At 36.7% G+C, this 24,341-nt stretch overlaps 1 protein-coding gene across 8 annotated transcripts in view; it reads right to left on the minus strand.

Annotated features, from left to right (window-relative positions):
• The window catches only part of Kidins220 (kinase D interacting substrate 220), a 102,759-nt gene that overhangs the window by 57,243 nt on the left and 21,175 nt on the right, over positions 1-24,341 (minus strand). For all 8 annotated transcript variants that reach the window (XM_076833964.2, XM_076833961.2, XM_076833959.2 and 5 more), the window contains exons 7-15: positions 20,051-20,149; positions 17,523-17,720; positions 13,831-13,929; positions 10,680-10,778; positions 8,985-9,083; positions 6,980-7,157; positions 3,853-4,017; positions 2,759-2,938; positions 1,755-1,920 (exon numbers count right to left, since the gene is read on the minus strand). In XM_076833964.2, the coding sequence (XP_076690079.1) occupies positions 1,755-1,920; positions 2,759-2,938; positions 3,853-4,017; positions 6,980-7,157; positions 8,985-9,083; positions 10,680-10,778; positions 13,831-13,929; positions 17,523-17,720; positions 20,051-20,149 (1,283 nt within the window). The remainder of the gene's footprint in view (positions 1-1,754; positions 1,921-2,758; positions 2,939-3,852; positions 4,018-6,979; positions 7,158-8,984; positions 9,084-10,679; positions 10,779-13,830; positions 13,930-17,522; positions 17,721-20,050; positions 20,150-24,341) is intronic.

Below are 24,341 nucleotides of genomic sequence, written 5' to 3' on the forward strand. Positions count from 1 at the left end.
TAGTTTTCGGCGGACATAACATCTTTGTTTTTGTATGTGGTGCTGAGGATCGAACCCAGGCCGCACGCATGCCAGGCGAGCACGCTACCGATTGAGCCACATCCCCAGCCCCTTAAACTTCTCATTTCTTAACTTTTTTCTTAATACTTGATCCAACCTGCTAGCTACAGTAGTTCTTCAGTACTTGTGGGGACTGTTCCAGAACTAGCTCAGATCCCTTTTATAAAATGGCATAGCACTATTTTCATATAACCTATACACATCCTTTCACATACTTTAAATCATCTCTAAATTATGTGAAATACTCAATGTAATGCAAATGATTTGCAAATGATTATTATACCGTTTAGGGAATAATGACAAGAAAAAAGTCTGTACATTTTCAGTTTTAAACCATGGTTGGTTGAATTTACCCAAGGACACAGAGATCTCATTGCTCTTGTAAGCTTTTACTTTTATTTTTCGCCCTCATATTCAAAGTATGGATATTTCATTTGATTTGGTCTTTTTATTTTCATCTTCAAATTACACATATTTTATCTTTAAAAATCCTTAATCCCTAGCTGGGCTTGGTGGTGCACACCTGAATTCCCAGAAACTCAGGAGGCTGAGACAGGAGAATAGTGAGTTCAAAGCCAACCTCAGCAAAAGCAAGGTGTTAGACAACTCTGTGAGTCCCTGTCTTTAAATAAAATACAAATAGGGCTGAGGATGTGGCTCAGTGGTTGAGCGCTCCTGAGCTCAATCCCTGGTACACCCCCCAAAATAAAAAAATTCTTAATCCTTAAATACACTTTTAATTCTTTCCTTAATTTTTTAAATTTGTTTAATTAGTTATACATGACAAGAGAATGCATCTTGACACATCATGCATAAATGGAGTATAACTTATTCTGTTGTACATGGTGTAGAATTAGAACAGTTATGTGATCACATACGCACATAGGGTAATAATGTCCCATTCATTCTACTTCCTTCCTATACCCATACCTCCTTCCCTTCCTTTTTTTTCCTAATTCTTATTGAATTTCTTTTAATTTTATAACCTTTTTTCTCCCTTCTTTGTCATTTTATTTTCATCAGGAGCCCTATATCTTTCCCCTATTCCTTGGCTTAAATTTTTTTCAATTTTCTCATAAATTTCCTATTTGATATAATAATTTTAGACAGATGAGGAAAGAGCCTCTCAGAGAAGCAAGCTGGGTTTCCTGAGGTCACACATTCATTGAAGAAGGTATTGGGTCTCCAAACTGGAGCTCTTGACACCAGGACTCCATCCTCAATCTAATGCTCTCTTCAGAGTGCACCAAAGAATAAGGTGTGACAAGGGAGGAAAAGGTTTATGCACAAATAATATGTGGGCAAAGTTAAACAGGCTTCTTTATGGAAAAATGATTTAATATGGGGTTGTAGCTCAGTGGTAGAGCACTTGCCTAGCACGTGTGAGGCACTGGGTTTGATCCTCAGCACCATATAAAGAAAATAAAGATATTGTTTCCATTTACAACAACAACAACAACAAATACACACACACACACACACACATATAGAGAGAGAGAGCGAGAGGGAGAGAGAGACTGTAAAGTAAATTTCCTAAATGCATTTGACCAGGAAATGTTTATGTTTTCACTTTGTTCATATAAAAGGTTCAAGGTACTGAGCATTATAAACTTTATTAAGCAAATTTTTTTTAACTTTTTAAATTTTTTTTGCCTTATCTAATAAAAGTTACTCTGTCAAAGGGACTGACCTACCTCACAGGTAAAGCTTTCGTAGTTTGCTCTGGCAGTTCAGGTGGGTTTACAAACATCAATTTGAAGAGGAGTTCCAAATACCCAATGTGTCTTGCCAATCTGGTACTGAGGACCCAGGCCCAATTCCACCTCTCTCCTTCCCTTCGTCCACCAAAATAAATGACAACTGAAATGCACAGTTTTTAAAAAGTATTGAAAACAACCATTAGTGAGGTGCTTTCTTTTCACCAAATAGTCAATTATGAAGTAACAACAGCTAAGCTTCCTTAACATTTTATGGCACAATAGTATTTCCTAACTACTCCTCAAAGAATTCCTCAATTAACACCAACCCCCCAACAAACAGAAGATGTGTGAAAAAACCGAAAGATGTGACTGAAATATGACCTAAGAATTACAATCAGAAAGATAATGTCTTAAACAGAGATATGCTCACAGTTCAAATTCAAATGTAAACAACTTTGAGTTTATCATAGTTTCCAAGTGTTGAAGCTGCCAGTTCCTCCAAAGGTGAATCTATTTCCTTTCTTGTAATGAATGGCACCCCAAGACCAGAGATTTTGTTTTTCAGTGCTGGAAATCAAACTCTTGCCTTATACACACCAGGCAAGTACTCTACCATTGAGCTACATCCCCAGTCCTTATATTTTTTTCTTACTCTGGTTTTAGAAAGTAAAAATTATAGTGATTGTCAAAATGCTTAAGAGCATGCTAGTGATGCCTATGAAGTTTTCTCTTCAGAAAAGACAAAAATGGGTCATTAATTAACATGTATAAGAGTAATTCCTGCTTCAATATTAACAAGCACCTAGTTTTTAAAGGTACTCTAGCCATGCTGTGAACAATGTTCCTCTGGGCCAACTTAAAAAATAGTAAAAAAGATCAATTTTTTCATCCAATTATGAAATTCACATATAGGTTTTAAGAGATAGATACAAATAATGTTTTACATTAAAACAATTAGTTTTGATACTTTTTCCATTTTTGAAAAAGTAAAGACTTACTGAAGAAAATATATAAGAGAGCCAGGAAGCTCAATGACACTGCTATTCCAAGATTTGGGTCAACCGTAAAAGCAAACAGTAAGCCAACACTTCCACACAGTAGCATTGTAATAAATACTATAAGCCATGAAAACTGAAAAAGGGGTTCAATCTGTTGTCCTGCAAATGTCTTCATTTCATCTGAAAGAGAAATTAATATAATAACTTTATTCCTGTTTCAAGAAATACAAATTTTAGCTTGATTTTCAATTTTCACATTTCCAAGATAAACTTTTATTAGGCACTAAGTCCCTAAATAGAATGCTGTTACTCAATCATTTTAACCAATGGTCTCATTCCATAAACACAGCACCTAATTTTCCAGAGGCTCACCTACCTGTCTTACCCACTGTCCTGTTTCACACTGAGGATACACAAAATCCTTTTCCATCTGTCAAGATTTTATGGATATTTTTGTGTTTTGTATTATATAAACAATAATATACTGTTTCCATATGCAAAAGTAAAAATAATATTCTGTGCCTTCAAACTGCATTTCACCAGCATTCTTCTCTGATCCCCTGACCCTCTCCCTCCAATCACACTCCAGAATCACAGTTCTTAAAGGTGTGTGGAGCCCAAATGCACACCATGCAAGCTGTTTTTTCTATAAAACTTGGAGCAATCTTTACAGGCAATACTAAAACCTGTCCTCAATGAATGAGTACATTTTGCCAAGCAAAAGGTGTGTTTGTTGTGTGTGGGGGGTAGCTGTGTAGGAAGCTCTTGAAAGAGGGACCAAGTCAGGAAAAATGTCTGGTCTGATGTCCCAAAATGTCTGGTCAATTGCAGCAGAGTGCACCAGAGGTGCAAACTGACAAGAACGTGAAGGGCCTGAGGAGCCTGCACCAAGGGTTTGACCTGATGTTAGCACACGACTGGATGTTTTTGAAAGAAAACGCCAAGGACCATGGGGAGGACAAATGAGAGGGAAGTAAAACCCAAAAAAATTCATTTTAGCAAATCATGTAACATACGCACCCATACATAGAGCACTTTTTCTTTACTGCAGAGAAAAACTTGTTAAATAAACAGATTTTGTACATGTACTTTACCTTCTAGTTTCTTAAGTAAGAAAGATTTTCCACTTCCCCACTGTGCATATAGCCCCACACAAATGGGTGGCTGCATGGTAGGTTCACTGAGAATATCTGCCAGGGCACTGCTATATAAATCATAGCCAAGCATGTCACCATCTGTTTCAGTAGGGGACAAGTGTCCTGTAATTAGAAACACACCAGACCCTTACATTAAACAGTGGTATTATCTGTTGGAAGAAACATCAATTCTAAACTTACTGTGAAATGTTTAGATCTCTGTAAAAATAGGTCCAGAGACTCTGATGTAAATACCACATTTCATGGAATTTAAGCTACCTACCAATACAAGATACATTATTTTTATGTACATCTAAGAAAAAAAGCTACCAAATTGTGACAATGCTTTTTTATCCATCACTTACAAGACACATTCCAACCTCAGAGATATTAAAATATGGAATAATGTGCATTTTGAGTCAGTAAAATGAAAATAAAAACACAAACTAGGTAAGGTGCACACCTATAATCCCAGTGATATGATACAGGAGGTAGATGCAGGAGGATTGCAACTTAGCAATTAAGCACCTAAGTCACTTAGTGAAACCCTGTCTCAAAAAATAAAAAGGGTTGGGGATATAGCTCAGTGGTAAAGGGCCTCTGGGTTCAATTCCCAGTACCAAAAAATAAAAAGAAAAAAGAAAAGAATCCTAGCTAGACTAGTGGCACATGCCTATAATTCCAGCAACTGAGGCAGGAGGATCAAAAGTTTGAGGCCAGCTTGGGCGACTTATTGAAACTCTGCTTCAAAACAGAATTAGAAAAAAAGAATTGGACATAACTTTCTTATGTTCGTATATGAATATACAACCAGTGTAACTCCACATAGTGTTCAACCGTAAGAATGGGTTCTAATTAGAATAAGTTATATTCCATATTTATATGTATCTATATGTGTGTCAAAATATACTCTACTGTCATGTGTATCTAAAAGAACAAATTTTTTAAAAAAAGATTTAGAAAAAAGTTAAGGGATACAGTAGCCCAATAGTAGAGCAGTTGCTTAGCATGTGGAAGACCCTGGATTCAATCCTTAGAACCAAAAAGAGAATACTAAAAATAATAGTCAATGGGTACAAATCGTTCATTGTAGTACTAGTTGGTAACAGCAAAACATCCAAATATTCATCAATACAAAACTGAGCATATTATTAGAATTCTATGATGAAAGATTATATAATAATTAAATTACGACAGTTCATTATTAAAAACTTTTCTAACATAACATTGTCTGATCTTTTTTTTTTTTAAGCTATACACATAGTATAAAACATCTTATACGTGTTTTTTTGTTTTGTTTTGTTTTGTTGTTTTTTGATGCACTGGTGATTGAACTCAGGGGCCTTCTACCACTGAGCTATACCCACAGCTCTTTTTATATTTTTCATTCTGAGACAATGGCTCACCAAGTTGCCCAAGCTGGTCTTACACTTATGACCCTCCATCTCGCCTCCCAAATATCTAGGATTACAGGCATGTGCCACAACACCTGGCTTTAAAAAAATCTTCATAAATGTAAAGAAAAGCCTGGAGGGTCATTCAATTAATTACAAGTTGGAAGGTAGAAGACAATGAAGAATTTGCTTTTCTGCTAAATTCATATCTTCATTTTTCAAAATTTAATGACTGTGTATTACTATTATAATTAGACTAATATTTTAAAACTCAAAAAGACATAACACATTAGAATCATAAAACAAGATATGAATAAGAAGTCAAACAGGAAAGTGATAGAATTCTACTATCTCCTATTGGTTTCTGGAATTTTTTTTTTTAAATTTTAGTAAAAAATAATTCTGTATTTCAAAACATCATATATTAATGATTACATTCTCATGTGTATCCTTTTCAGTTAAAAGCTACTTTAGGCCAGGCATGGTGGTGCATGCCTATAATCAATCCCAATGGCTGTGGAGGCTGGGGCAGGAGGATTACAAGTTCACAGCCAGCCTCAACAATTTATCGAGGACCTAAGCAACTTAGTGAGACCCTGTCTCAACATAAAAATAAAATGGGCTGGGGTGTAGCTCAGTGGTAGAGTGGTTGGAGTCCCTGGGTTCAATGCCCAGAGTTGAAAAATAAGAATATATAAACACAAGTACTTAAGATTCAAATGAGACAACATTTTTTTCTGGTTAGGCAGATCAGTTAAAAAGTCATGAAGAAGGGGAGAGTGGATATGAAACAAACTTTGGAAAAGATGGTTTTATTAAGAAAAGAATATTCACAGGGATAGACAGCATGGCTTTTTGTAGACAAAACAAAGAGAACTGTAAATCCCCTGCTTCCTCAGATAACAGAGTACATCTGATGAGAGCACAAAGTGAACCGGGGGAACAATGGGGGAAGACTGGGGGAGAAGCAGGCTGGGCTTTCAGAAGTCTTAAAAATTGACTGATGGGGGCTGTGGCTATGGCTCAGCGGTAACGCACTTCTTGGCATGTGTGAGGCACTGGGTTCGATTCTCAGCACCGCATATAAATAAATGAAGATAAAGGTCCATCAACAACAACAACAACAACAAAATAAAAATAAAAAAAAAACCTGACTGATGACTCGGTGTATGTAACTTAGAATGCTGACTACAATGCAAGATACTTTTAGATAGGAAGGACTATTCCTCAACAAATAATAACTTTTTTTTTATATTTTAATATTTATTTTTTAGTTATGGGCAGACACAGCATCATTGTATGCAGTGCTGAGGATCGAACCCGGGCCGCATGCATGCCAGGTGAGCACGCTACCGCTTGAGCCACATCCCCAGCCCCCAAATAATAACTTTTTAAACTTCAAATTCTCCAGTTAAATGACACCTCCAAAAAGTTGGTTTTTTAAAAATTTTTCTTAGTTTTTAATTGAACATTCTTTATTTAAAAGCTTTGCCAGGGGGGCTGGGGATATGGCTCAAGTAGTAGCGCAAGCGCTTCCCTGGCATGCGTGAGGCACTGGGTTCGATCCTCAGCTCCACATAAAAATAAAATAAAGATATTGTGTACACCTAAAAGCTAAAAAATAAATATTTATGAATAAATAAATAAATAAATAAATAAAAGCTTTGTCAGGGACAAAACCCAGTACTTACTGGCTCCAAATATCTGAGTTAAAATGCTTTTCTGATGGCTACAGTCGATGTTATAAGGAGTCTCACCAGCTTTGTTCGGCCTATAAAGTAACCGCCCATCTTTAGGATTTCTTAAAAGAAGTTCTGCCAGTCTCCGACTCCTTCCTCGAATAGCAATATGCAAGGGAGTATCTCCTTTCTATAAAATAGCAACAGGAAAACTGACCTTTCACATTTTCATGTCTATTGCAAATAGACAACAATTTTCCTGCTTCTACAAAATCCAGAAAGTCTGAACTTTTCGTATTTTTCAGAGTATATACATAATAGGAATTTTTATCTCTAGCTTCCTCACAATTTCTTTAGATTTTCTCAGAAACTATTTCTGCCCTAGCCCTCTAGAATGAAGGCCATCTTCCTCCTCATTGCAGCTCACTGAGAAAGGACACAAGCTTTCTCCCCATATTCCTCCCAGGCCAGGATCTGCTTCCTCAGAATCATTCTGCCATCCAAATCTTCATTGCCCAAGGACATCAGTCATCTTTCTCATCAAATTTGTAATTCAATTCACAGCTTTCTTTCATCAGCTATGACCTTTGGTCAACCTCCTGTCCTTACGGTCAGCCCTTAAATTCCATTACTCTACATTCTCCACCTCTGAGCCCTCTGCCAATCTGTCTTTCTCTGACCACTAGAATCTCTTGCACTCTCCTCACTTTCCCTAACATCAACCTACCTTCTTCTCTTATTAGAATCCCATCTGTTAGTGGTTATATCCAATAATAAGAAAACTTTAATATAAAAAACAAACGACCTCTTCATTCTGCAAAATGCTCTTCTATTTATTCCTTCACAAATACCTCTTGCCAACTACTAATGACCCCAAATTTAAATTCTCAGTTCTCATCCACTGTGATCACTCTGTGACACTAAGTGAAACTGACCTTCAACATTCTTCCTGTGGCTGCCATGGCACAATCTCATCTTGATTTTTCCTCTTCTTTCTCAGGCCTACTGCCTCTCTAGATTCCCTTCCCATGTTCTAAATGCAGCACAATAACTGATCTCACTACTGTACACAGCACTTTTTGCACTGGGTGTCTTGGAGAAAACAAGACAGTTCTAGCCTTAAACAGCTAACATTATAAAAGGAATAAATGAGTAAACTATGATAATACAATAGAATAAGTAGAATAAGCACAATAGAGTAAACTATGATAACACTCAGCATAAAAGAGGTGAATTTTGACCATAACTTCCATCATTCTTCACAATGATCATCTTTGTTACTCCCAGGCAACTCTCATGTTCTGGAAATTAACTGCCGAATTTCCATTCCCAGACTAAATTTCCCACCCAGATTCTAGTCCCTCGGTTCCCACAGCTTCCTGAATGTCTTATCAATCCTCAAATTAAACATATCTGAACCTGATTTCACCCTCTTCATTTCCCCAATCAACTCCACTTCTCATCTCAAACCTGTGAGAAGGAAAAACATTAGCAGTAGCACTTCCACCAGACACAAAATTTCTGAAAAGACAAGGAAAACATGAATACACCTAACATTCTAAGCCTGTTTAAATTGAAAGCAAACTAAAACCAGGAATGGATTCTACATAAAGTATTAAGCAATTTGGAGGGATTTCACCATGAAAACTCTATAAAAAAAATTATAGTAAGGACACACAGCAGAACATTCCGTCTCCTGTTAGTGAATGTTAATGCTAATAAGCTTCGAGGGTCTATTCTCTGCAGACCCTTTGGCCTCTTTCCTCTGCAACATGCTCTATCCCTAATAATGTCCTCCTTGTGTCAAGGGCAGTGCCCACATGGGTATGAGCCACAGAAGGAAAATATGAAGCAGCTTCCCCAACAGGATACTGAACCTACCCAGTCCTCAGCACAGACACCCCAGCAGGTCATCTCTCCTACATACAAGAAAATCAGACTCCAGTGAGTTCACCAGACATAGAGGCCAGTCTACCAAGGCCTCTCCAGAAAGCACACCTCTGCATAAATGCTTTACCTTATCTACAGCAGACACCTTGGCTCCTTTATCTAGCAGCAGCTCTACTACTTCAATATTCCTCATCTTGGTGGCCTTTATCAGTGGTGTTTCACCATCCTGTGGGCACAGATAAAAGGTTTATCACATTCACAGCTTACTCCTAAGTGTTGAACATCAAACAAACGTAGCTGTCAAGAAATATCTGACAATAGTTAACAGGCTATATTTACAATGTTCTCAGGAAAATACATTTTAAAAACTAACAAGAAAAATGAATTTCCTTTCACAACCACACTACTAAATAATTGCATCACTTAGCCAAATATGGGCTGTACTCAACTTGCTCCCAAACAACACTTGCTGCAGTGGCTGCTCCAGCCAGGTCCCCAGGCTCCAAATGTGACCTCTGGGGCAGCCTCCAGAGAGGTGTTCTTACACTCCCCCACCAACTAACCCACAGTCCACCTGCCAGTGTTCAGTGTCTAGAGTCTGTTTAGAAGAAACATGAGAACCCAAGTAATATATATAACCCAAGGAATTTGTATAACAGGAAAAAACATTTGATGCAAGCAACCTGCCTTGGGAAAACTTTGAAAAGAGTTCATGGTAGCCTCCAGAATCAAATGAAGCAAAGCAACAGATTACAATGCAGCACTAAATTTGGAAAGTCAAGAAACTACACAGAAGCCACAAAGTCACAGTAGTTGACATGGGTTCCAGAAGAAAAAGAAAAAAGATGATCAATAGCTGGGCCTGGTGGTGCTCATGTGTAGTCCCAGCAGCTTGGCAGGCTGAGACAGGAGGATGGCAAGTTCAAAGCCAGCCACAGCAACAGTGAGGTGTTAAGCAACTCAGTGAGACCCAGTAGGGCTGGGGATGTGGCTCAGTGGTGAGTGCCCTGAATTCAATCCCTGGTACCCACCCCCTCCCAAAAAAAAAGATGATCAAGGAGCCACCCACATGGGGCTGGGGTTGTGGCTCAGTGGTACAGCTCTTGTCTTGCATGGGTAAGGAACTGGGTTCGATCCTCAACACCACATAAAAACAAACAGAAAAATAAAGGTATTGTGTCCATCTACAACTAAAAATACATATATTAAAAAAAAAAAAAAAGAGCCACACAAAGAAGCAGATATCCCAAGTAATTTTTTCCCCCAGGGAACTGAAGTGACCATCACTGATTTAGAAATATGCTGGTCCAGGTAAAGCAGATGAAATAGGATGGTCTTATGGATGAGTCCATAATTTTGCTTTATTCATTAAGAATTCCCACCATTTCAATCCAGAATTCCAAATATATTTTTCCCATGGAAAACGATTACACATACGGCTAAATATAATCACCAAAATCGGATTTAGCTTTGTATTCTTTGTGTTTTGTGTAAAATAAGCTAAAATGGCTGATTTGAAGAGCCAACAACCACTCATAATGGTCTTTAAAAGAAAATATGTTCTGCATTCCAAACAGGAGCCTGAAAGAATTTGGGAGAAATGTCCACAATTTATGAATAGTTGATAGTACTTTCTGAAAAGTAACAAATTATACACTGTGTTTTGTTATGAATGTAGAACTCTCTGAAGAATACAGTTACTCTTCAATTTAACATAGAATAAAATCAATATAACACTAAAATCAAACACAATGATTTAAAAAAAAGCAGTACTAATATTCAGCATTAGTATTGCTAACAGAATAGAAATGCTAATTTATACCTTTGTGCATATTTCAGTATCAGGATTGCACTGTAAGATGTCTCTCACCATGGTTGCATTTCCTTTTTCAACAGCCCAATATAGAGCAGTTTTATTGTCCTACATAATTAAAAAAAAATCAATAATCACTTTATTTAACATAAAATGTTAAAAACTGCTATCTATAAATATAAACTATCATTAACATTTCTACCAGAAACCACTGCAACAGGTGTCATGGTGGAAAATGATATTAATTCTTTTGCTTTCTGGGATTTACTTTTGAGAAATTCTTCATGAAAGAAGACGAGGAAAATATTACTTGACTTAAAAGTAGTAATCCCACATAGTTAATAAATTACACTTTTGTAATGCAATCAGATTTCAGAAGCACGCAAGGGGTTAGAAATAATCAATACCCGAGCTCAGTAACCTAGAGAAGTCACATAATTATTCTGACCCATGGATTTTCATCTGTAATATGAAATGAGTATACCTGCCCAGTTTTTCTAAGAAAATGCAAAGGACATACTTTACAAACAACAGGATTACCATCTTTAGCTTTCTTAATCTCCACATTCCCTGCACCTTATACTGTCTTGATTAGATCCCTTAACATCCTATCAAAAACAAAAAAATCAATCCACACAGACCTGAAAAGAAGAACTAGAAAACAAAGAAACACTGATTAAAACAGAAAATAGGATTGACAGATACAAAGTAGTTTGGCAAAACTAAAACAAATAATCTAGAAACCATCTTTTCATGAAAATATTACTTTAATCCAGAAGATAATGACTTCTTACAGCTGCTACATTACATTTACTATTCCAAAATGTCTCCAGTGGAGTTCTCATTCTAAAATGATCACTAGGTGCCCAATTTCCTTAGTGCATCACTCAAACCTCTGCCCCTACTTCCTTTCCATTTCTATCCCTATCTTCTACCCCAACACCCCAATACCTCAGTGTCAATTGATTTATTCACTAGCTATGGAACAACCTTTAACTTTTACATTTTCTTTTATTATTTCCCCAGCCTTTGCCTAAAATACCCAGCCTTCCTTTTTTTCTACCTATTAAAATCAAACTCATCTTCAAATTTAATACAAATTCTACCTTTTTTGAAAACCTTCTTTAATATTCTCTTTCCTTACCTCAAGACTCCCATATTTGAACCTTCCATTAGATACACAATCAATCATATATCATCCTGTCACTTCACCTTTTATGTTTATATAAAAGCATAAAAATATCTCAGTGGTATACACTTGTAATCCCAGCAGCTTGGGAGGCTGATTGCAGGTTGAAAGCTAGCCTCAGCATTTGCAATGAAATGGCTGGCATTAGTGCAGATTATGCTAAGTGAAGTTAGCCAATCCTTAAAAAAACAAATGCCGAATGTCTTCTCTGATATAAGGGGGGTGACTCAAAATGGGATAGGGAGGAAGAGCATGAGAAGAAGACTACCACTAAATAGGGAAAAGAGGTGGGAGGGAAAAAGAGGGAGAAGGGGAATTGCACAGAAGATGGAAGGAGACCCTCATCGTTATACAGAATACATGTATGATGTTGTGATGAGCAAAAGAAAAAAAAAAGTGTGTTACATTAGACTGGATAGAGAGAAATGATGGGGGGGAGGCATAGGGGGGATAGGAAGGGCAGCAGAATAGAATAGACATTATGATTGCTGTATGTATATAGGTGACTCTATGACCAGTGTGATTCTGCAATCTGTACAATCAGAAAAATGAGAAATTATACCCCAATGATTCAAATGTATGAATTGCCAAGATCATTGTAATGTCATGTGTAGCTAATAAAAAAATAAATAAATAAAAGAAAAGAAAGCCAGCCTCAGCAACTTAGCAAGGCCATAAGCAACTCAGCGAGACCCTGTCTCTAAATAAAATACAAAAAAGGACTGGGGATGTGGCTCAGTGGTTGAATGGCCCTGGGTTTAATTCCCAGTACCAAAAAAAAAAAAGCATAAAAATAAACTAAAGCAGCCCGAAAATATTTGTTTCTTAAAGGCCAAGGTCCCATGTTAATTTCTCTGTAGCATGAGGCATAACAGTTATTGATTAAAAAAAAAAAAAAAAAAAAGACTTTGGATACAAGAGATTTTTGGCTGCACAATCCCAGCAACTCAGGAGGCTGAGGCAGGAGGATCAGAAGTTTGAGACCAGCCTCAGCAACTTAGCAAGGCTCTAAGAAACTAGCAAGAAACTGTCTCAATGGGCTGGGGTCATGGCTTAGTGGTAGAGCGCTCACCTTGTATGTGCAAGACCCTGGGTTCGATCCTCAGCACCACATAAAAATAAATAAATAAAATTAAGGTATTGTGTCCAACTACAAATAAAAAATAAATATTAAAAAATAAAGAAAAAGAAACGGCCTCAAAATAAAAAACAAAAAGGGCTGAGGACATAGTACAGTGGTAGAGTACCTCTGGGTTCAATCCCCAGAACCAAAAAAAAAAAAAAAAAACAGGGCAGAAAGGCAGACTGTCCAAAATGGGTTATCAAAACAAAATTTCATAACTCTAAAGCTCTTGAAGTAGTAGATCTATTCACAAGTTTGGGCAAGGCTTTTATACAATCTAGATTTTTTTTTCCAGTGCTAGACATGGAACCCAGACCTTGCACATGGAAGGTAAGCACTCTACCACTGAGTGAAGCCCTGAGTCCCTGTCAACAATTAATAACCTTTCTAGCCTTGAGTTCTGACCATCTGAAGCAAAGTTCACAGGCACTGCCAGGTGGTCCCAAAGAGGTGACCAGAATGGGAAAGAAGAGAAAACAAAACACAAATGAAAGAACAGCAGTACATGAATGAAGAAAACGAAACAAGAAAAACACTTAAAAACAACAACAAAAAAGAAATCATATACTCAGATGCCATTGTCTCGATACCTCAGAAAATTTCAGAGTCAAATGTTTTTGTTAGTAAAACCAGTATATTCTAAAAACATGAGCTTTTGATTGCCTTCAATCTGAAAATAATTCAACATTAACTCAGAAATTTTGTAATAATAGCATATTACCCATGAAATGTATCACAGTTTACAAGCTTTCATCCCCATAGGAAGGCTGGAAGAATAACATTATGATCAGTCGATATATACAACCAATTACGCTCCAAGATAACAACTGCACTATGATCATACACACCTGTCCTCTAATGTCTATATCAGCATATTTTTGGAGAAGTGCACGAACAATTTCAACGTGACCACCTCTAACAGCACCAATCAGTACAGTATCCCCACTCTAAAAAGACAAAACACAGGTTATTTGATGAGAACAAATAAGAACTGTTCTGAAGTTAAGATTATTCATTTATTAATATGATAGATTTGTTTCAAATATTTCTTGGAAAAAGTCTCTATTTCCAAATAAGTGAAACTTTTGAATTAACTGATAATAATATCTGATATCAGTAGTCTTCAGAGTAAGGGACAGAGGATGGTATGCTTCAAAACAAGGACTTGTGAAATTTCATGACAAAAATTTAGGAAAACAAAGTACCAAGACAAGAATCTATTCTCTCTGAATGTAATTCACAAACTTTAAATAAAATAATGCCTTAGCTGTCAATAAATCAAATGAACATTTGGAAATTATATGATAAAAATTCCTTGGAATAATGCCATATGAAAAAAATAGTCATAGATTCTAGAAAAAGGATTTTGTAAAGCTAATACCATCAGTGGTAAAATAGCCACATTTATTTAAGGGGTAAGTCTGGTCCTCGGACTAGCATCCATGACTATTTGGTCAACTGGACAGTATTAGGCCAGTAGACAAGACTGCTTCATTCCCCAGCACAAGACTCAGACCAAGTTGACTACCTTATGAGCACAACTCTTTGCCTTGAAATTGTATTAACCAAACAACAGGCATTTTTAATCCTATTTTCCCATTAATTCAAATACTGTTTTGGTGATGGACACAAATATCTTGTTATTTATTACTGATTTACAAATCAGTTGTAGGCTTTTAAACTGGCTGAGCTTAAAAGCTGTGACTCAATTCAATCTTGAGCAAGCCCCAATGGGCTGTGAAGTCAACACGACATCCCTGAGGACTACTAAGTTTTTTTTTTATTATTATTGGTTGTTCAAAACATTACAGAGCTCTTGACATATCATATTTCAAACATTAAATTCAAGTGGGTTATGAACTCCCATTTTTACCCCAAATACAGATTGCAGAATCACATCGGTTACACATCCACATTTTTACATAATGCCATATTAGTGACTGTTGTATTCTGCTACCTTTCCTATCCCCAACTATCCCCCCTCCCCTCCCATCTTCTCTCTCTACCCCATCTACTGTAATTCATTTCTCTCCTTGTTTATTTTCCCATTCTCCTCACAACCTCTTATATGTAATTTTGTATAACAATGAGGGTCTCCTTCCATTTCCATGCAATTTCCCTTTTCTCTCCCTTTCCCTCCCACTTCATGTCTCTGTTTAATGTTAATCTTATCCTCCTGCTCTTCCTCCCTGCTCTGTTCTTAGTTGCTCTCATTATATATCAAAGAAGACATTTGGCATTTGTTTTTTAGGGATTGGCTAGCTTCACTTAGCAGAATCTACTCTAGTGCCATCCATTTCCCTGCAAATTCCATGATTTTGTCATTTTTTAGTGCTGCGTAATACTCCATGGTGTATAAATACCACATTTTTTTTATCCATTCATCTATTGAAGGGCATCTGGGTTGGTTCCACAGTCTAGCAATTGTGAATTGTGCTGCTATGAACATCGATGTGGCAGTATCTCTGTAGTACGCTCTTTTAAGGTCTTCAGGGAATAGTCCGAGAAGGGCAATAGCTGGGTCAAATGGTGGTTCCATTCCAAGCTTTCCCAGGAATCTCCATACTACTTTCCAAATTGGCCGCACCAATTTGCAGTCCCACCAGCAATGTACAAGAGTACCCTTTTCCCCACATCCTCGCCAGCACTTGTTGTTTGACTTCAGAATGGCTGCCAATCTTACTGGAGTGAGATGGTATCTTAGGGTGGTTTTGATTTGCATTTCTCTGACTGCTAGAGATGGTGAGCATTTTTTCATGTACTTGTTGATTGATTGTATGTCCTCCTCTGAGAAGTGTCTGTTCAGGTCCTTGGCCCATCTGTTGATTGCGTTATTTGTTAACCTGTTGTCTAATTTTTTGAGTTCTTTGTATACTCTGGATATTAGGGCTCTATCTGAAGTGTGAGGAGTAAAAATTTATTCCCATGATGTAGGCTCCCTATTTACCTCTCTTATTGTTTCTCTTGCTGAGAAAAAAAAACTTTTTAGTTTAAGTAAGTCCCATTTGTTGATTCTTGTTATTAACTATTGTGCTATGGGTGTCCTATTAAGGAATTTGGAGCCCGACCCTACAATATGTAGATAGGAGCCAACTTTTTCTTCTATCAGACGCAGAGTCTCTGATTTGATATCAAGCTCCTTGATCCATTTTGAGTTAACTTTTGTGCATGGCGAGAGAAAGGGATTCAGTTTCATTTTGTTGCATATGGATTTCCAGTTTTCCCAGCACCATTTGTTGAAGATGCTATCCTTCCTCCATTGCATGCTTTTAGCCCCTTTATCAAATATAAGATAGTTGTAACTTTGTGGATTAGTCTCTGTGTCCTCTATTCTGTACCACTGGTTCACCCGCCTGTTTTGGTACCAGTACCATGCTGTTTTTGTTACTATTGCTCTGTAATATGGTTTGAAATCCGGTATTGCTATACCACCTGATTCACACTTCCTGCTTAGAATTGCTTTTGCTATTCTGGGTCTTTTATTTTTCCATATGAATTTCATGATTGCTTTATCTATTTCTACAAGAAATGCCGTTGGGATTTTGATTGGCATTGCATTATACCTATAGAGAACTTTTGGTAATATCGCCATTTTGATGATGTTAGTTCTGCCTATCCATGAACAGGGTATATTTTTCCATCTTCTAAGATCTTCTTCTACTTCTCTCTTTAGGGTTCTGTAGTTTTCATTGTATAAATCTTTCTCCTCTTTTGTTAGGACTACTAAGTTTAACACCATGGTGTGTTATAGTAACTGGCTCATTAACAGCAAACAAAACTAAAGACGGACAGATTTTAGTTGAGAATGTTACCATTTAACACAAGTGAGAAACACAAATGACTGTAACAATTTCACTGCTTACAATGTGCCACAGACCATTCTTGCACTGGGAAATAAGACAGACAAGGTCCCAACTCTGAGCAAATTAAATCAAGCAGAGAAAGACAACACACAATAAACAAAAAATAAGATAGCTGCTATACAAAAACATTAGAGTAAGGTGACAGAAAATGACTGGATAGCTACTTTGCATTAAGTAGTTTCCTTTCTGAGGAAGCAGATTTACGTTGAGGGAAAACGACAAGAAGATTAGATGAAGCTGGGTATGTAAGTGTGAATTCAGACAAGAAATCAGGACAAGAGAAAGAACTGTGAAAATCTTAACTGTAAAAAATGGTACTTTAAGTCCTAGGATAATGAATAACATCATATGTGAAAAATACCCACAGTGATACATCAAGAATAGTTACAGACTAATTGTAACATGTGACATTCTTTTTTATTTATTTTTTATTTATATATGACAGCGGAATGCATTACAGCATATGACATTTTCAATAACAAAACTGACAAAAATAAAAAAGGATATTCTTCAAAAAAATAAATGGTTTTAAATGTATTAGTTTCAAAGGTAGAAATAAAATTATCTTTAAACAAGTATATATCATGCATGATGAACTTGAAAGAGAAGAAGCCAGCAATGAAGGTAATCTTCTACCCACATCACCACTATAAACAAATCTGAAATAGGTAACCTACCCTGTCAGGTATATTTACGTATGTTCCAGCATCAAGCAGGTCCTGTACAATCTCCGTATGTCCCTCCTTCGATGCAATCATTAAAGCTGTATTTCCATCTTTATCTGTTAAGTTTACATTTGGATTCCTCTTTAAAATTTCTTTTACTGACTGTGTGTAGCCTCCTTTCACTGCCACGATAAGTGCAGTCATTGAATTCTAAAAAAAAGTCCAAGAAATTAGCATACCTAGAAAACATAATTGCTGTCATAATCAGAAAATTGATGTTTTCAAATAGCCTATTCTCAACAGTTATTTCCGATAATGAAATGCCAACATAATCAAACACATACCAAAAAATGACAGGAGGCATACTTCAAGTTTGTGAAATATGTAATCCTCTTGAGTCATTAGAATTAGTAGGAGGTTCAGTTCATTTAAATGACAATCATACACTGGACTCATTTTCAATGAATGAACCCTCTTATTAATGTGATGAAGTTGCAGTTGATAGAATGACTCAGAATTAAACATTCTAAATTAAATAACTGAAAAAAGGTGAATCAAATTCCAAACTAAGAATGCTTTATAATAAGCCTATAGGAAAAACTGAAATAAAACAATGAATTTGGGCTGCGGATGTGGCTCAAGCAGTAGTGCGCTCGCCTGGCATGTGCGGGGCACTGGGTTTGATCCTCAGCACCACGTAAAAATAAAATAAAGATGTGTGTCCACCAAAAACTAAAAAAGAAATATTTAAAAAATTCTTTCTCTCTCTCTTTTAAAAAAAATGAATTAATGCTACGGAATATTTCTTTTTTTTTTTAAGAGAGAGAGAGAAAATTTTTTAATATTTATTTTTCAGTTCTCGGCGGACACAACATCTTTGTTTGCATGTGGTGCTGAGGGTCGAACCAGGGCCGCACGCATGCCAGGCGAGCACACTATCGCTTGAGCCACATCCCCAGCTCTGCTATGGAATATTTCAAGAAAAAGCATAATGTATGTTCTTCACAGTAATCTAAAAACTACATTTTCAAAAATAGATAAAAATCACTTAAGTAATTCTAAAAATCACACATCTCATTAAGCCATAATTCTCTCACATGTGAAAAACACAGACTTTTCAAATTTCTTAGCAGTCCATCATCACAGAGACAAGCCACTCATCCACTTGACAAGCTGTCCAGAAACGAGTCAAGTGGAAGGCATGATGTTTGCGGCTGCCTACGAATCGTGCTGTTTCCAAACAGCATGAAAATACTATATAGTCCTTAAAGGTCAGCAAATAGGGGCTTGTGACAAGATGGAAAACAGGAGGAAGAGTTGCCATTATTCCAGTGCAATGTGGAGAGTTTACTCTTGTTTTATGTAGCTGGAGATTTGGTAGTATATCTTCTCAGAATAATTTATTGTTCGGCTCACACAAGGTAGTTATGTAAACAGCAGTCTACATTATTTTAACTGTTTCTTTACACATAAATCTTGGTATCCTGTATATTCTTATAATCTCAAAGAAAAAGCAATTTATGAGGCTTCTCCGGTCTTCCCAGTACTAATACCACAGGCTGGGTACTCAGCTGGTGCTCAGTTAGGAATTAACAACTGCTAGTCAGTAAGCAGTATTAAACTAATTTTGAACTTTCTAGGTTTTAACAGCTGACTTCTGATTTATTATTTATTTTACTGAAGAGGGAGAATAAAGTACAGCTAAAAAATTCAAAAAAATTATAATACTATTTTAAGTTTTTAAGGAAAAAGCATTTTAATAGAGCATAAGCTTTTTTCCTACAACTAAGATAAAAAAAACTATTCAATTTGGGGCTGGAGTTGTGGCTCAGTGGTAGAGCACTTGCTTGGCATGTGTGAGACACTGGGTTTGATCCTTAGCACCACAAAAGAAATAAAATAAAGGGAGGCTGGGGTTATGGCTCATGGTAGAATGCTTGCCTAGCATGCTTGATGCACTGAGTTCGATCCCCAGCACCACATAAACAAATTAAATAAATAAAATAAAGGTATTATGTCTAAAAAAAATAAAGGTATTATGTCTATCTACAACTAAAAAAAATTAAAATTAAATAAAATAAAGGGATTGTGTCCATCCACAACTGAAAAAAATATTTAAAAAAAAACTATTCAAGGGGCTGGGGTTGTGGCTCAGCGGTAGCGCACTGGCCCGGCACACACTCGAAACCCTGGGTTCGATCCTCAGCACCACATAAAAATATATGAATAAAATAAAGGTATTGTGTCCAACTACAACTAAAAAATAAATATTAAAAAAACTATTCAATTTGAAGAGTTTTTTAAACAATTAGATTACTGAAAATTATACTTAGTAGTTTTAGCCTCTCAAAATTTGTATGCATTAGCACCTGATTCTTAAAAGTACCTGATTCTTAAGTTTTTCATTTTATAACATACTTAGGATAATAGGGGAAAAATGCTTGTTTTTCTAAGAACTGGAAGGAAATATTTATAGGTATATACTAAGGAAAAATATCCTCTCTCCTAAAACCAGGGGTTAAGATACGAAAGATACTTACAGCTCCCTCTTGATCAACATCAGCTCCCATGGCCAATAAATGCTTTACACACTCCAAATGACCCTTTCGGGCAGCCCAAACCAAGGGGGTGGTTCCATACTATCAAACAATAAATGTAAAATCAGAAATATACTAAAAGAAACTAGATTACAGCATGAATTCTGATGAAATCATAATTTCAGTGTTCTTTAGATAAGTTTTTGTAGCAGTCATAATTGTAATTTTAGATAAATTCTATGTCCCCCATTTTACTTTTTCTGAATAGGTGGTAAATCAGAGAATGTCTTTTAACCAACTTTACATATTTATTATAATCAATGATAATTTTTCCATCATAAATTCACACAGTCGCTAATTTAACAAGCTTTCACTTCTTCCCATATCTTATGAAACAGAATTTAAAGTGCAACAGTCTACTAGAGGAACAAAGAATAACAACCATGTGCCCAACAGTTCTATCAATATGGTTTCTTTACACATAAATCTTAGAATCCTGTATATTCTTATAAGCTCAAAGAAAAAGCAATTTATGAAGCTTAAATTTAACCTTCTTACAGAATCTGTGCAATTCATAGTATCACATTTTCATAGATGAGGAAAGTGAGGCCATTACCAAGGCTGAGGTCACAAAGCTTAAGAAATGGAACAAGATCTATGAACCCAACAAGCCTGGCTCCAGAGTCCACACTTTAACCACCATCCCACATCGGCCTCTATTGTTGACCACTTCAGCCTACAGAGACTGTGCTCAAATGGACCTTTTTTCTGGAACTTGATTCAAAAGACATCAGAAAACCTAAATCATGCATAAAGGGAATGTTGAGGCTTTGGGGAGTCTGGACATCAATAAACAAATGAAAACCCATGAAGACCTTTAAGAACAGGGAACCTACAGGTGGGAATCAACATTTAATGAACTCTTTATCACAGCCCTGACCATAGGATGTTCTGTGTTGATGAAAATGCTCTATAATTCCATACTGCCCAACACAGCAGTCACTAGTCATCATGTCTCTTATGTACTGAAATGTGGCTAATGTGACTGAGGAACTAAATTTTTAATTTTACTCAATTTAAGTCTAACTAGCCATATGTACCTAGTGACTATGACACTGGGTAGCACCTCTCTACAAATATGAAAGACACCCCATCAACAACGTTGTTGCAAGCTGTAGCAGCTGGCACTCTCCCTTGGTGAATGTGACCTTGTGACAGGCAGAATCACAGGGCTGCAAATACGGCATATGGGAGGGGAGGCCTGACAAAAAGGAGAAAGGCCATAAAGAGAACAGCTGTCACCATCACTGCCTCCAAATATACTCAGAGAGATGGAATAAGGGCTACAGGAAGAACTTCCCAATTTTACTCCTGCATCCACAGTCTTCGCCCAGAATTAAATTCTCTTTTCTAGCCTGCTCCTTTGTGGATAAAATTTTTTCTTACTGAAATGCCCTCCCCTGCCCTACAAGCAAGATCCTAGACCTGCCAAGGTAACACACACACCCATTTACCACTCATCAAGCCTTCTTTAAATATTCTAATTATAATTAAAATCTCACCCTGTGAAAACCTATTACATTTGATTTTCACAATCCTTGGAGAACTGTGGAAAGCTGTATGCCATTGTGCCTGCTCCCCTCCCCTTCACACCAGTCCCCGGACCTCACTCATAAGTTCAGCTGACATCTCACTTAAAACATCACAAAGAGCTCTTAAGACCAGCAAGACCTTCTGTGCCATGCTTCCTGTCCACTTCAAAACAGCTCTGCAGCCAATCATCTTACTAAGCCTCTCTATTCTCTTCTCCTCACATTCTGGCCTCTATTCCTCCTAAACAGAATACCTCAATGCACTCTTGATCCCATCTTTCCTTCTTCACCCAGACCCTTACCCATACTTAGAGATCTTCTCCCACATCATCAGTCTTTTCCTATTTCCCCTTCCTGTTAGGCTCCCAACTTAAGTTCTTCCTCTTTAGGTTCTCCTGTCCAAACAAACTTTTCCAAAATAAGCTACCCTCTCTCTCTCTCTCTCTCTCTCTCTCTATATATATATATATATATAGAGAGAGAGAGAGAGAGAGTATGAATATATTAAATATACTAATATATTAAATATAATAACATTCATATTTATATGAATATAAATATATATATATTCATCCTTGCCCTTTCTTTCATACTTTTCAAAATAATGTATAATGCGTATTTCCAATTCCTCACCAAAACCCCCTCAAAAACTAGTTTTTACTACAAATATTACAAAATCAGTATTCCTGAGTTCACCAATAGTTATCTGAATCCCAGATCTATCACATATCTTTAACTCAGTTCTTTCTTTTCCTGAAAGTTCTGCAGTGTTCTGAACTTCTGACTATATCTTTTGGTACAGGGGACTGATCTCAGGGACACTTAACCCACTGAGCCACATTTCCCAGCCCTTTTTTGTACTTTATTTTGAGACAGGGTCTCACTGAGTTGCTTAGTGCCTTACTAAATTGCTGAGGCTAGCTTGAGCTTACGATCCTCCTGCTTCAGGCTCCCCAGCCACTGGGATTACAGGCATGTGTCTGACTGTATCTTTGATCTTGAACATCCAATTCATTCATCGCCTTTGACTTTTTTGCCAGCCAAATTCTCCTTCCTCTGGAAACACTCCTAATAATCAGCCCTCTAGTCATCACAATATATTACTATGAATCTTAGTTATCAAATCCATGTTCCCAAAATTTCAAGAACCATCTCTATGCAATTCCTTCATCACCAGCAGTTCAAATCTCTATGCCTACTACCCAGTGGGACAGACACCTTTAACTACCAATGCACCATTACTTCAAAGTTAACACATCCTTTTTTAAAAAATTAGTTACCATAAAAACCTATTTTTTGTCAGAATAACAATACTCCCTTGGTCTTTGATGCATCCCACTGTGCACTATTAAGTGATGATTTTTTTCTAAAATACCAGTTTGTATCAATTAACTACTCAAATTCTCCAATGTTTTTCATTATCTGCAGGAGAGACAACCACTTCCTCAGTAAGATGTTCAAGGCCGACCGGAAGCTGGCTCCTTCTAGGGCCATGGCTTCCTCCCACAGCTCCTCTCTTCACACCTGGCTCAGCTCTACCCACACTGGTCTGCTCAGCATGAGCAGTGAAGTCACATGAACATGTCATATGAAGTCACGTTCTGGAGATTTCTGCTCTTATTTTTACCTATGCCTAGTAAGGTTTCCTCCCGTACTGTCCATGGATATAAGTTCTGCCCTTTCTTTAAGGCTACACTAAGTGTCAGTTCTTCTATGGATTCTCCTATCTTCAAACTCCTAAGTCACCTGACACTTAGCTTCACATTTTATACTCCCATTTTTCTACCTGCTTCTCTAAACATAGAACATTTTTTGTTTTTGTTTTTGAATCTTCTGTATTAAGTGTGGGGACAGGACACTGCACATAGCAGGTAGCAAACATCTTCTCAAAATGCTAAAGAGTAACAGATTGAGTAGCATCATAAATTATTCTGGAGGGCCTAGAATGTCAGGTTATATATAAATAATTTTCAATAGGCCAGAAGGAAAAAATAAAGGTTTGTCTATATTAACATAAGAAGACTATATACAGAACTGTGCCCATTTTACATTTGCCTCAAACCTCAATCTAAAGTAGTCAATATTCCTAAATGCCACATTATAAATGTTTGAATAGGCTTACCCTCCTCATTAACCTATTATTTTATGGAATATTTTTTAAAAACCAAGGCACAGAAACCATAAAGTATAAAAATAAACTAATCCTGAATATACTACTTGAAGATTTATATGTGTACACAACTGTATGACCACCATCCAGATGGGTGATTCCCAAGTAAGCAATAATGTGTACTTAAAGAAGATAATGCTCAGAATCTACTCCAATTACAAAAAAAAAAAAAAAAGTCTTCAGGAAATAGCTGTTCTTTTCTATGTTCAGATATACAGTTATTAATCTGAAAAGAATATAATCATCACAATAATATGCCAAGCTCTAAGTTACCTAGTGAAAATAATGGAGGTTAAAAAATGACACCCCCCCCAAAAAAAGTGAGGAGCATATTCCTTATCTTCATGAAATGTACTCTCCAGTGGTAAAACAGACATAAAAATCAATCATTATGAGACAATAGTTTGTGTGCACTGATGGAAGGATGCATAGAAAGCACTGATAGTACAGAGAAAGGGCACCAAGGAGGAGACTTAACCAGGCAGGTAACAGCTCAAATGAGCCTTGAAAAATAAACAGGAGTCCATCAATC

Source organism: Callospermophilus lateralis, chromosome 14 (assembly GCF_048772815.1).
Source record: "Callospermophilus lateralis isolate mCalLat2 chromosome 14, mCalLat2.hap1, whole genome shotgun sequence".
In the NCBI taxonomy this organism is placed as follows: domain Eukaryota; kingdom Metazoa; phylum Chordata; class Mammalia; order Rodentia; family Sciuridae; genus Callospermophilus; species Callospermophilus lateralis.